The following is a 13,031-nucleotide window of genomic DNA, read 5'->3' on the forward strand; positions in this document are numbered from 1 at the left end:
TATGCTCGCGACAGCCTAGGTACATTCGATGATTGCGGAGATTTTTTGAGAGAATGCCTAAGGCCTGGACATAAAGGTAGAGATATCAATCCACGAGCGCAAGCTATATACATAAGAGACAGCAATTTTTGAGAATCCAAAAAGGTTGATTTCACTCATACTCCCTCACGAATTGCTGTTATCATCACTGAAGACGGAATGTTACGTCTCTGCTTTTGGTAGGTATTTAAGGTAGTTTGCGACCAGGTATTTGCTTCCAAGCGAGCAAACAAACGTAGCGAAATCCTCCCATTACAAAAGCAGGCACACGTCGTGGTCCGCAGTGCAGTGCAGGTACGCATGTCGGCACTTGAACAAACAACACAAACGACACCGACCAAAAAAAAAGACGAAAAAGAAAGGTGCCGTTTCCCACACCGGGGTTCGAACCCGGGTCTTTGGAGTTTTCAATGTGGATGATTGAAAATCCAATATGCTAAACCTCTGCACTATATGGGAGAGTAGAGTGGCTATTGTTGTTGTTGTTGTTGGAAGGAGGGCAGCAAGTTTGTCCCTATGAGGGGCACATTTTCGTCTCATCTCTGAGCGGGCGCCTTAAGCCTGGACTCGGAGGAAGGACCGGGAGTCCACGTAAAGGACGTTCGAGACGCAGCAAACCTTCAGAAGCTGACCAGGACTCGCGTTGCTCCAAGCGTGGAACACCAGCCTCTTGGCCTTGTTCCTCTTCTTGTTTTCCAATCTTGCCCACCAGCTCGTCTCTCCTTTGCGGCTGTACATGTAAGATGGAGGAATGTCTACCGTTCAGAGCGCTTTGAAAGTGAGGCATCCGTCATAGAGATCATACTCCCAAGCTCCGAGGAATTGTGTACACGAGACTCGAGCTACCATCTGCATATCTTACTGATACGATGCCACGCACATTGCCACTTGGGAGATCCGCAATCTGAAGATGCCCTCACTTTGAACGTAGAAGCCATTGACCACTAGCAAGTGACAATTTGCAAACACATCAATATGTAAAGAACCAAAAGATGATAACGAGAAATGTGACCAAAAAACCTGTAGATGCCAACGCTAATCAACATTCAGAAGGAGACCCTACCGAACAAGACTATTGTTACTAACATGGAGTTTGTTTCAAAGAGTACTCGTTCTCGACACTCACACTGTATAGTTCTAGAAATGAGGCTTAAGTCCACGGGCATAGTATGGATGCTACCATGCCCCTTGTCCGTTCTTTGACCAAGATGGAAAAAAGCAAAGAAAGAAAAGGGAAAACTGAGCGGGACTGGACGGGGTCAACAAAAGCGCGCGGGATCTACTGCAAGGACTGGCCGAGCAAGGGGAATGGATAAGGTTAAGCAAGGGGTATGTGAAAGAGGGTATCATCCCGTGGAGGACACTCCCGATGAACAAAGGAAAGGACTGTACGAATAAGGAAAAAGTCGAAAGAGTAGGAGTGGGAATTTAAAATTGTCTTCACAACCTGTAGACAGGTATGTGTATCGCCCGTAGAACAGCAGTTGGGGAATAAATGGTAGAGTAAGAAACATCCGACAAGCAATTTTTCAACATGCAGTGTATGTCTGAGGCGCATTCGATGGTGAGTATGCACTAGGATTCCACGGTGTGCAGAGCGGGTTAGACCTGCTGTAAGTATTTGAACCAGTGAAGCGGATTCCGTCGGTCGGATGGTTCGCGTGGCGTCCTTTGGCAGATAGAGAGAGGTACTCTAAGAGTTCTTCTCAAGGGCGACGGATCTTCGAGACAGAAAAAAGAAACGTTGACATGGGAAAGTTGAAAGAGGGGGGATATGAATAGCGGTATCATTGGGCACTGACAAATATCACCCCGTCTATAGAATGATCTAGCCTCACTTGCAACGTTTTGGGCTTGCCAGGCCCCTTTCAGCTACCCAGACAAAAACGTAAGGATGGGGTTACAAGGCGAGCCTCGTTTGATGACATCGTAGCTGGGCGTTTCGATAGTGATGTATGTGACCAACTACGTGAAAGATAGCGAGTCGAGCAGGTACGCCCTATATCTGTAAGTCTCGCTCTAAGCGTCTGAGATGGGCGCCAAGCCGTGAAACCGGCATGACTTTACGCGGCGGTTGATAGCTGACTTTGCGTTTGTAGAGAGAGAACGGACATAACTATGGCCGAACAAGCGCTCAATAGATTTATTAGTTCGTATAATCTTGGCATGAGGCTTGTCTATTCCCGCAGAGACCGGAAAGCGTCCAACCATAGCCCATCGGGCCGTTCGCAGTCACTGACCGACCGAGACATTCTGCTTATATCTTGTCTCGGAAACCATGTCGGCTCTCGCACCGTGTCGGCACTTACAATTTCAGCTGGAAGGCTTGAAAAACAAAAATAAGAACAAGCGGGAGGCTTGTGGATAGAAGGCGCCATGCCTCTAGAAAAGTGTAGCCAGGCGCCAACAAGCTGTGACAGAGCGCCGTATGTGGATATAGGTTGTAGAAAGCAGCGTTTTGCAAAACAAAAGCCCGCTGTCAAATATCGTGGATGTGGGAACTTCAGACACTGTTTTCCAACGGGAGTGCGGGAAGTTGGTAGCAATAACGATTCGTGAACCACTAGGTCAGTACTTTTTGAGAAGCCAGGAAAGAGAGTAGGCGCCACGTCCGCGACCTGTCAACTGAAGGAACTTGAGATAGATAGTAAGCGAGACATTCGTTAGTAAAAGAGGTCAAGGGAAACTTGCCATTGAACAATCATCAAGAGGCAAGCAAGAGCGAGCGCACTGATTCGAAGCCAGCCAATGGTTAACATCCGTTCATATGCTTACTTGATGGAGACCGTTAACTAGCCAGCAGTGCATACTTTAAAGCACGCAGATAAGGGAGGCAGGGTGCTTCAAAGAGACGGAATATCCCAACATGTCGCATGTTGTCTCAAATCCTATCCACATTAGAGGTTGAGAGTGTGGGGGGCCGAGTCAGATTTGTGACACACACATAAGAAGATCGGCCACTAGAACCTCTCATAGTGCTTCCATAATTTGCATTGTACAGAGTTGTACACATCGATATGCTCTTGCTTAGACACTATTCGATCCACTAATGGCATATGGTGACCATTTAGCCATGCTTCATGCCAAGTGCTTGAGCGCAACCTTCATTCCGCAATATGATGATCTGAAGCTCGATTAAGACTGAGGAGCAAGGTGTATTGAGCAGCCATGACGGAAAGGGCGGAAAACATTCTTCAATACCCGACCAAGCGCGAAATGGTTACATACGAACCATCCGTGAGCTGTGGCGCACTAGGGCGCAATGCATGCCGAGCTATTAAGTAGCACAGTTGACGTATTGGGGGTATCTGGGGCTAGCTCATGCGAGATTCCGAATTCTTTAAGATTGACTAGGTGGGAAAAGAAAAAAGAAAAAAGAAAAAAAGAAAAGGAAAGATGGCTTGAGTCGATCAAATGCCAGCTCCCACGACAATCATTCACCGTCCATGGGTTTCAGCACAACCATGCTCTGCAAACATCGGACTGGAAGAACGGGCATCCAAACGCCTTTCGGGTCATTATCAGGGATCAAACGTGAGGAAAGAGTTGAGAGATCGGTCAAATACGAAATAAGAAACTCGGGGTGTCGGAGCTGGGCCAGCTGAGAGACTCAAGTTGGGTGTTTTTTTTTTTTTTTTTTCTTTCTTTTTTTTTTTTTTCCCCTCTCCCCTTGAAGCTAGGGAAGATATCGTGAAGTCCCAAATCGCCGAAGCACCTCAGCTGTTGTGCCATACCCAGCACTGCAACTGACATGGGCATTATCAAGGTACCGCTACTTTGCCATGTACTTGCCAATGTGCCAAGTGGTTATCGGGGAGATTTGACACAAGCTGTGCCAGGCTGGCGCTTGGGAAACCGGGACCAGTTCCAGTGGGTGATGACCCTTTCAAACCCTTCAATGGGTGTGAGAAGAACGTTTGAGTGGAGTAACGGGTATACGGGTTGATGTCAGCTTTGGTCATTCTTGACGCTCCTGTCTTTTATCTTGACGCAGAACAAGAAAAGAGCCTTCGAGACGAGGTAAGGGCATTGGAGTGCGTAACCTCAAGTGAGGTTGCGAGAAGAAAAAAAAATCATAAAATAAATAAAGGACGGTGAAGGGGGAGCATGGAACGAGGAACAAAGGGAAGGGTCGAGATGTCATGTTTGACCAGATAGTGTGCGTCAAGAACATGCGCGCCATCATGCACACCAAAATGGTCAATGGTAGCGCAGCATGTCTCTGGAGCAGCGAAGTCCGTCGAAGGACCACAGGCCACGTGATGACCCTTGGAACTACCATCTGGAAAAAGTGCAGACGGGATGGGGAGTGAGCCTCGAAACCATGGCTGGATGTGTCTTGAATTGGGGAGAGGGGAAAAGGCCAGCACGGAGGCGGGGCCGAACAAATGACAAGCGCTTGAAAGTTCGAAGCGGAGCATCAACCGCCATGGTCCAGTGGTCAGATGGACGGAGCCGTTGCGGAAACATCTCACGAGCGGACCAAATATGTGCCGACGTGTCTCCGTCCAGTCGGTTTCTCGCGAGGTTGAGCTCTGTGTAACTGCCTGTGTGTAACAGGGATGCCATCGTCAAGACGGGATGCCGAATGAATGCTACGTACTCTACAGACTCAAGTCCATGACGGAATTGGCTCCCGACACAGCGACTTGGCAGTTCAGTTGATACACGCTGGGCTCCGAGTGGGCTATAAGTGCTATAGTAAGCGAGTCGAATCCAGTATAGTCTTAAGATAGGCTGGGCCGTAAAAAAAAAAAAAAAAAAGGCCCTTGCCGTGCTCTTCATGTGCGGCTCGCTCCCGGAGTTTTTGGTCCAGCATATGCCGCGAAGAGCTGCGGTGCGCTCGATTACGGGAAAGCTTCGTAGACGTGGTGGTGCAGCGGGTGGCCTTATTTGGATGTTGCGAGAGATCATGTTCTTGGCGGGTGGTGTGGTGCGGTCATGTTGGCATGAAGGCGGTGAGTTCAGGTTGGAGGAGGGGGAACAAGGCATACCTGACAATTGAAGAGAAGAGGAGGCTGAGCAACATCCATGGTGCTCCTTCCACATCTCCCTATTGGCACCATTCAGTTCAGTTGGCATCTCCATTGCTGAACAGCGGGAAATTTTTCGATAGGTTGAGGATGACGCAACCTGATCAGACAATGCCGGTGATGTGGTGGACGGGGACGGATGTGTATGAATGTCAGAGAATGGGCAGGGGGAGTCGCACCTGCCACTTGGGCGCACAACATCGCCGGCCCCACGCCGAGATAGGTGGGTGCTTACCTGCTGCAAGTAGAAGGACTTGTTCAGCCGAAGGTTCCTAGAGTAGGGCGCGGTGCACGAAGGTGCCACGACAGGTAGCCGGTACCTCGCGAGACAGTCTTGGTAACTCTACCTGGGGCTATTATGCCAAGAGCTGGCTGCAGTGGTGGTGTTGATTTTACTAGTGTAGTGCAACGAAGATAAAGCAGTGAGGGGTAACTACACTACTGTACTGCTGCTGCTGGCGCTAGCATGGTATGAGTGCAAATTCCATCTCCGAGTTTGCGAGTTTGGACCCTAATCACGAGCATTGCCATGTCGCATACCCACACTTTGATTCTTGTTCCTTCTTTTCTGGTTGTAAACAATGCAAAAAAACGTGGTGACTGCGATGACCTGAGACTTGATCGGGTTGCGATGGGCCGCCTCGACCAGAAAGGAAACACTACTATGAAACCAACAAAAGTTCCCCCCCCCGCAATGTGTAAGTGCCCAACAGCCACGGCGCAAGATCAAAGGGCTTGTTCTTCCTCTGCACGTGTGGCATATCTACCTGACGCGAGACACTGCAGTGTTCATCTGTTCCCGTGTGTCTGGCTGCGTCCAGGACTTGTCTCTGTGCAACAGTCCCAAAAAGGTGGTGATACAACATGTAGACATGCAGTCACCGACAGCAAGATCGAGCATGTCGAGGACTGAAAGTCCGGATAGCTGGGTATCTGACAGATTTGATCCCTTGTCCAAGACTCGTTGCAACTCACCACCATGTGTGGAAGACGGCTGTCGACCGAATGAGCATAGCGTTTGGGTGCTATCATCACAAGATGCTGCTGACGGCCTATCTGGTTGCCAAGATGAGTAAAGGTTTACGCTATCTGTGTATTATTACTCCATGTCTCAGAGCTAGCGAGTCCCACGGTGAATTTGCGATTGTCAGCTTGTGTTTCAGAGAGATGGGGTCAAGATGATCACGTTATACTGCCTACATTAGACTGGATTTGATTGTAATTTTGGGGGGACCCGGATAGATGGGGATGAGTCCGATCTCATACCGGTCCCGTCGGCATCGGCCAGGACAGGACAGTCGTCCGGTTGTTTTCCCGGCCCATCGGTCATTGTTGCAGTGTCGAAACAGCGCCGTTTCCTGCTGCGCAGACAGGTGCTCAATGCATATGCATCAAGGGCCCATTGGCCCCAGGCTTAAAAGGCGGTGCGTGGGATAGCAAGCTGTCATGATATCATGGCACATGGAATCCTCGTGCAGATATTCTTGTGTAATGCCAATAAGAGTGGTCCGACTTGGCTCTTTGGGTACGGTCCTCCGGCTGTAGTAGTGTAGTCGTGGATTGGGTCCGCCGACCTTTGACGCTAGTGTGGTGCCATCCTTGCCAAAGTTTTTCCCGACTTCCTCTCTAGAGACCCTCTCGGGAAAAAGAGTCTTGTGAACGGTCATGATCACCGAGATGCAGAATCAGGTCTTTGACGCTTGAAGGAGAGAGAAATCGCAAGGTCAGTATTCATGGCTCCTAGTGATTGATCACATATTGAGAACCATCAGTACAATTTCGGCAGAACTTGGGTACCAACTGACATCCAGAGAGAAAGCTCTTCGGAGTCCTGTAAGCTTGGCGGTCTCTTAGACGCCGGCGGCGCATGGCTGCGATCGTGAAGAGGGCTTGGACATGTAGTACAAACTTTGATATAGCCTGCCCATAACCGTCTCGGATCCTTGCTCGCGAGGTCCCTTGGGAGCTAATTCGGCCCCATCCCCATCCCCGTTGCTGACTCGAGCTTGTCTAATGACCCCTTGTCGTCTTTTCCGAGACCCTGACCCCCCCGTAATGACGGAAGAAGGCCAGATACGGGTTGAGTTGGCGAGTGATGAGGGCGCATGGCTGCCATTGACATGCCCATCTTTTGTCTATCCTTTCTCCACCGTCCAGGTTTCTCCATCACCATCGCAATGACATGAAGGACTTGGAAACAGAGTGGAGCCCGGGGCTGTATTGGACGTTGATCTCGTTGCCGAGTATCCTTCATCCCAAAGCAAAAACTAACCGCCGTTTGATCAAGTTGACGATGGAACCTATTGCGGCGCAACTGTTTCTGCGGTGTTGACGTCGCTGTCGGAAGCCCATGTGCAGACGCCATGGAGGAGAGGAGTTGTCGAAAAACAGCAAGGGTCTCTGCGTCGTGTCCAAGCCAATCATAACATGTGATCGCTGACTTGTGCTTTGCAGTGCCCTTTTATAGCGGGGCATGTCGGGTACACAAGGGAACTGAAGTCTCTAACAAGTGGAACTCGCTTGAGATCCATCATAATGTCTTGAATGTAAACCGCCGAAAATGTACCAACGTTGAAGCTTCTCAAGATGTCCATCATCCACAATGATTGGAAAAGAGCGAGAGTTGACATGTAGGAGAGAGTAGCATCGGGCACTTGCGCCTTGCACGTATCTTGCATATCCGACCAAAGTCGATGAAGAGATTTCTCTCCCGCAAACAACCTCACTCTCGGCAGCGCTCCATCTCTCTCGGCTTCAAGGACAACGTCCGGTGTAGCGAGAGGTCACGGTTACATGGATCCAATCGATGGCAACTGCGTGCGTCGTATCTCAGCTGGAGCTCTCGTGCTTTCCGCCAGCTCTCTCTCTCTCACACACTCTGCTCTGAGCGACAATCCCCGCCGACAAGGCTTGGGCCAAGGAAGTTCAAAGGAAATCGGCACAAAACACTGTCGGCGACTCTGCAGTGATCAGCCCAAAAAGCGAAAAAGTGTCAAGTTCTGGGGTACGTACCGACCTCGCTAGCGCCCGCAGGATACCTCGACACTCACTTCCTTCATGCACGTTCGCATATCGCAAATGTGGAAGTGGCAGCACTTTTGCACGCGTGAGAGGGTCCTTCCTTGCCTTTCGCATCACTTCCCGTCGTGCGGTCAACGACGAATCTATCGCAGTTGCCCTTTGTTGTTTCCTGTTGGGTTGCTTCCAGCAAGAACACCACTAGACTAGAGGCAGGCACGATCTACCACTTCCGTTAGCTGGAGGTTCCTGAACAGGAAAGCCCGTGTGATACACCAGGGGCAGCCACTGGAAAAAAACTCCCGTCAGGTAGGTAAGCAAGGTAAGATCGATTTCACCATGCTGGCCTTCTTGGCTTCGTTCCATTCCCTCATCCTCACACTCAGTCCCTCCAACCCCCCCTCTCTCTATCCCGATCTCCCAATCCTCCATCCACACTAAGTACGGACATGTACCATCTTCAACCACGACCGGCACCCAACATCCCGATCCCATCTTGGCATCGACGCAGCGTCAATCAATCGTCCCATTTCTGCGTCCTCCTCCACTCATACTACGTTACCAAGTCCACGAAGCGATCTAAAACATAGACGAAAGCATGGAAGCTATCCAAGATCAAGATGGCACTAGAGCTGACTAGTGTACCTAGAGGTAGGTATGGCTCACATGGCCATCTGTCTTTTTTTTTTTTTTATCTCCCTTTTCTCTGCTGCCTGCTTGGAGGTACCTTAGCGGATATCCGCCTTCAGTATCTCGTTGCTTGGCTTGGTCTCTGAGGCTGAAGTGCTCCAAGTCGGACACCTATCAATGGAAGAAATAGCCTCTACAGGGAAAGCCCGCCAGACTGGGGAGAAGCCGAGTGCTACGCTTCTCACCCGTACTCACAGCTTCCCCAGAGATTAGGTTAGGACGACGGATGGTCAGGTTGCACAAATGGCAGACTGGGAAAAAAAAGCAGACATGGGTCTCTTCGGCTGGGTTAACGAGAAGGAGGTGGTGGTGGGTGATAAACAACCCCATCTGTCCACACCCACCCCGATCCGTCAAGTTCATTGCAGCACAACGAGACAAGTCGAATCGGAAGCAAATAAGGACGTCCCTCTCTCCACCAATTTTTTGCCTCCCCCTGTTCCTTCATGTCCCCAGTGTCTCTCATCACCAGTCACACACATCTCAAAGACCCTTGTCGACAGATCGAGACGAATTCCCTCCCTCCTACTCGTCGTCCTCACCGTCCTCTAGCCTCATCTTATTACCTCTACCTCTGACCTTTTCTTTTGCAAAGGACCAACACGTATGAGGGACAGGACAAGATCGTCCCGCTGCCGTTGATCTACACCATTTACTGTTCCTCGCCGGTCCGAAGTGTCTCCCCATTCCCCTCCTTGACGGCTAAACGCCTTCGAGTTCTTCATCTTTTCTCCACAATTCTCGATCTCCGACTGTGTAGAGATACGCCAAAGCTGTATGCATGACCTTCCCCATTTCACAGTATAGTCCTGGACAGTGTACTGATCGACCATTTTGCTCAAGGCCAGGCTGACTAGTGCCACAAGGTCTCTACTTTGTCACTTCAGCCCCCCTCCCATACCTTCCACACCTCATCTCGGCCTTTCTTGGCTGCCCGCCCATCGGCCAGCCTTGTTTTACCCAATCCGTCTCGAGCAACAGTTTGAAGCATTTAGGGGCGCCTCCCTCCCTCCAAGTACCCTTGTTTCCACCCTTTTGGTATGGTCTCGTTAGTGACGGGTTATGGACTCTTCACTTCCTGCCGCGTCGGACGACGGAGACCTTGCCTGGTCGGATAGCCACAGCATGGATTCGGATGATATCCAGGGTCTTCCCCAATCATCGTCCTGGTTCACCTCACTTTCGTCAACCTCAACTTCTGCCTCAATGTCTTCGGCCATGAGCTTTGCTCAGACTGGCCAGCTTTCACCCATCAGCAATGGCATGGACGCGTCCTATCATGGCACGGATCTGTCAGGAAATTCTTGTTGCTCTTCCTCCTCCGCTTCTGCCTCTGCCTCGCCTGAATTGACCCAGTCGGCAGCTTCTCTCTCTTCTATGGAGAACTGGGAAATGGCACTCGACAGTCACCATGGCAGTTCTGGCCACGGCCACGGCCACCATTATGAGTTGTCGTGGGACCCGGACTCGGACGACAACATGCTGCCGTTGCCAAAAATGGAGCCATTGGATGATGACGACTTTTGCATGGACCATATCAAGGAAGCTCCTGCAAATGCACTTCCAAACAGTGACGGTTCGATGCTAGATCAGCCAAAGGCGAAGCGGCCCCGAGGTCGACCCCGCAAGCATCCAATTGCGCCTCCTGTCCCTGCGAACAAGATTACAAAGGGCCGATCCAAGACAGGCTGCCTCACTTGTCGGAAGCGCAAGAAGAAGTGTGACGAGGCAAAGCCACGGTGTAAGTGCAACTTTAACCCCAATCGGCTGTCGTTCTGTTCTAAAACCCGTATAGGCATGAACTGTGAGAAGAATGCCGTGGTTTGTGAAGGTTACCCCGAGAAACAGATCTGGAAGAGTGGCAGAGAGAGGGCCGAGGAGGGTAAGCACAGCAGCCTTGGGAATACACCCGTGGTAGGACAGTCTAACATGCCCATGCATGCAGAACGCCTCAAGTCCCACAGTTTGCCGTCCATTACCATGCAGCCATTGTTCCACGGGCTCGAGACGGTCGAAGATAGGATCTTCTGGAAGCATTATAACGAGCATCTCAGCACGGTGTTGACCGTTGAGGGAGAACACAAGAATGCCTTCAAGGACATGATGGTGCCAATTGCAGTCAAGCATCAAGGCCTCATGCACTCCATCCTTTCGTTGGCCAGCAAACATATCGACTATGACACACCCTACGGTCTCAATATCCTCAAGAACAACCGATCGACATCTGCCCACAAGCTCCACGAACGGTCTCTGTATCATCATGATCAAGCCAGGCAGAAGTTCTATGAGGACGTGGAAGTCAGCGATGCAATGAACCCTCAAGACAAACTCCGCGTGTCTGCCCGTTACGGCCAGATGCTTTGCTTCCTCCTCGAGGCATTGGCTGAGGGCAACCCGCGTGGTGAGCACCGGCTCCATCTTTCGGCATACAAGAGTCTCATTTCAAGCTCGCCGCCAGAGGACTCGGCTTTTTTCTCGTTCATCGCCGAGTTTTTCCAGTACCATATCTTTGCTGATGAGTTGATTCATTCCGTTTCAACTCTTCACCACCGTGCGGTTCCCAACGATGCCAACTACACACCAGCTATCTATCCCCCCCGGCTCATTGGTGTTGCCGATGGACTCTTGGAGTACCTTCCTCAGATTACCATGATTCGAAACACCATTCGGCACAATATTGTCACTCAAGTCGACCCATTGGTTGACTACGTCAGCCTTTATCGGGCGGCTGAGATCGATGCAGCTATCAAGGACTGGACTCCCCACTGGCCTCAAGGAGACCATCGTGACCGAGTAGGACTCCTATACAAGCACATGATGTGGATCTACCTTGTTCGGACCGTCTACCCGCCGTCTCCTTCGGCTCCTTTGCTTCCAACAAAGTCATCGGATCTCCGGTTGTCTACCCTGTCCAATGCCTACCATAGTCGATCCGCTGTGCCTGGTGTTACTACGCCGCCTATGTCGGCATCACCAAGCTGCACTTCGTCGCCCAAGTTGGAGGGTTCAGATTATGGAATGGGCTCCGTCCCTTTCCTCAGCACCACTTCATCTTTGCGAGCCGAGTCGCCGCCACCATCTCGCAAGCCACTCCAGCACGACCCGCGGGTTACCGTGGCTATTGAGGAGTCTTTAGGCATCATGGAATCTTTCAAGCCTAGCGACCCATGCCAAACCCTGCTCCTCCTCCCATGCTTTATCATCGGTACGGCATGCTTCACGCCTAACCACCGGGATCGGGTTCGGGCTGCTGTAAAAACTGTCAAGGGATACACTGGTCTTAGAAACGCTGACCGCGTCTTGGAAATTCTGGAGCATGTGTGGCAGCTTATGGAGAGTGGTGATTGGGCCGCAGTATGGGACTGGCCTCGTATTGCTCAGGGGTTGGGTCTGGATTTCATTCCTGCTTAAACCCCTTGGGTCGTACGTGAGTTGGATTTCAAGACTCGTGGTTCAGACAGCAAGACTGCTAAGATCACCTTCCCATGTACTAACAAACTACATGCCGCTTGATTTCTTTGAGGTTGTGCTTGTTTTTATCGCATGTTTTTCTGTTTTTCATTTTGTTTTTCATCGCACTATATCCTCTTCTATCATGTCGGGTGGTGTTACGGAACATAGGATACTGGGTCATGTATTTTCCTTCTGTCATTCGCTTAAGCGTGGAGTGAACCGGGCATTTTTTTGGCTTCTAACATCATATTTCTCATTCATGGCGATTTGGTACTTCAGAAAGATGGCATGGAAAGGTGTTGTAAGGGAAATATCAACATGTACCCAAGGGCGATGGCGAAACTTGGTCGGATCAGGAAATCGAAGCATGCGCTTAACTACATCCAAAAAAAGCATTTGGGGGGACGCGGGGTAAAGAAGAGACAACGGAAGACGGTTAGGAGTTTGATTTGGCTGAAGGTACAGGTGCATCGGATCATAGGGGCTTTGTAGTAAGGGGGTGGGGTCAAAGAGCATGGGGGAAAATGTGGTCAAGAGACATATCGGAATGGCGTTCTCTCGTTAGGATTTGACTTGTTTTAAAAAAAAACATTTGGCCATGGTCGAGTGGCGGGTGCCACAGGGGTTTTTCAATTCTTGGATATTCACGCTCGCTGGTACATTTTGAAGCGCTATGGGAAAGGTGTTATAGGGAATATCTGCAGAGGAAGGGGCCCCATTTGGGGATTGGTATGTGCATACGCACAAGATGGGAATCACTCGCTGACTTGAGATGAGTCACGTCACAATATCGTGACA

The 13,031-nt window shown here is 50.5% G+C and overlaps 5 protein-coding genes and 1 non-coding gene across 6 annotated transcripts; 1 reads left to right on the forward strand and 5 right to left on the reverse strand.

The window, feature by feature from the left end:
- Positions 1-408: 408 nt before the first annotated feature.
- B0T23DRAFT_t342 lies at positions 409-498 on the reverse strand. Its single transcript has one exon. It is a non-coding gene; the product is annotated as a tRNA-Glu (tRNA).
- Positions 499-1,126: 628 nt separating this feature from the next.
- On the reverse strand, positions 1,127-1,782 carry B0T23DRAFT_387962 (uncharacterized protein). Its single transcript, XM_062837720.1, has one exon. It carries the CDS (start codon positions 1,595-1,597, stop codon positions 1,358-1,360), a length of 240 nt encoding a protein of 79 aa, XP_062689149.1. The 5' UTR covers positions 1,598-1,782; the 3' UTR covers positions 1,127-1,357.
- A 1,880-nt stretch (positions 1,783-3,662) lies between these two features.
- B0T23DRAFT_387968 (uncharacterized protein) lies at positions 3,663-4,773 on the reverse strand. The gene has a single exon (XM_062837721.1). The coding sequence runs from the start codon at positions 4,458-4,460 to the stop codon at positions 4,113-4,115; it is 348 nt and encodes a 115-aa protein (XP_062689150.1). The 5' UTR covers positions 4,461-4,773; the 3' UTR covers positions 3,663-4,112.
- Positions 4,774-5,617: 844 nt separating this feature from the next.
- Positions 5,618-6,402, reverse strand: B0T23DRAFT_423075 (uncharacterized protein; the record flags this gene model as incomplete). Its single annotated transcript, XM_062839818.1, has 2 exons — positions 5,618-6,128; positions 6,339-6,402. 2 exons carry the CDS (start codon positions 6,400-6,402, stop codon positions 5,836-5,838), a joined length of 357 nt encoding a protein of 118 aa, XP_062689151.1. The 3' UTR covers positions 5,618-5,835.
- Positions 6,403-6,888: 486 nt separating this feature from the next.
- B0T23DRAFT_228972 (uncharacterized protein) lies at positions 6,889-7,649 on the reverse strand. Its single transcript, XM_062833848.1, has one exon. The coding sequence runs from the start codon at positions 7,435-7,437 to the stop codon at positions 7,039-7,041; it is 399 nt and encodes a 132-aa protein (XP_062689152.1). The 5' UTR covers positions 7,438-7,649; the 3' UTR covers positions 6,889-7,038.
- Positions 7,650-9,616: 1,967 nt separating this feature from the next.
- Positions 9,617-12,310, forward strand: B0T23DRAFT_229001 (fungal-specific transcription factor domain-containing protein). Its single transcript, XM_062833849.1, has 2 exons — positions 9,617-10,521; positions 10,576-12,310. Exons 1-2 carry the CDS (start codon positions 9,843-9,845, stop codon positions 12,189-12,191), a joined length of 2,295 nt encoding a protein of 764 aa, XP_062689153.1. The 5' UTR covers positions 9,617-9,842; the 3' UTR covers positions 12,192-12,310.
- The last annotated feature ends 721 nt before the right edge of the window (positions 12,311-13,031 follow it).

This window comes from Neurospora hispaniola (genome assembly GCF_033458365.1).
Source record: "Neurospora hispaniola strain FGSC 10403 chromosome Unknown B0T23scaffold_8, whole genome shotgun sequence".
In the NCBI taxonomy this organism is placed as follows: Eukaryota; Fungi; Ascomycota; class Sordariomycetes; order Sordariales; family Sordariaceae; genus Neurospora; species Neurospora hispaniola.

What these genes read in the sequence shown, in the direction of transcription:
- B0T23DRAFT_387968 (XM_062837721.1), bottom strand. Translation starts at nt 4,460, where the DNA reads ATGCTCCGCTTCGAACTTTCAAGCGCTTGTCATTTGTTCGGCCCCGCC.
- B0T23DRAFT_228972 (XM_062833848.1), bottom strand. Translation starts at nt 7,437, where the DNA reads ATGGCGTCTGCACATGGGCTTCCGACAGCGACGTCAACACCGCAGAAA.
- B0T23DRAFT_229001 (XM_062833849.1), top strand. Translation starts at nt 9,843, where the DNA reads ATGGACTCTTCACTTCCTGCCGCGTCGGACGACGGAGACCTTGCCTGG. An exon ending in TGACGAGGCAAAGCCACGGT is followed by an intron (nt 10,522 to 10,575) that starts GTAAGTGCAACT and finishes AAACCCGTATAG; the next exon opens with GCATGAACTGTGAGAAGAAT.
- B0T23DRAFT_387962 (XM_062837720.1), bottom strand. Translation starts at nt 1,597, where the DNA reads ATGCGCCTCAGACATACACTGCATGTTGAAAAATTGCTTGTCGGATGT.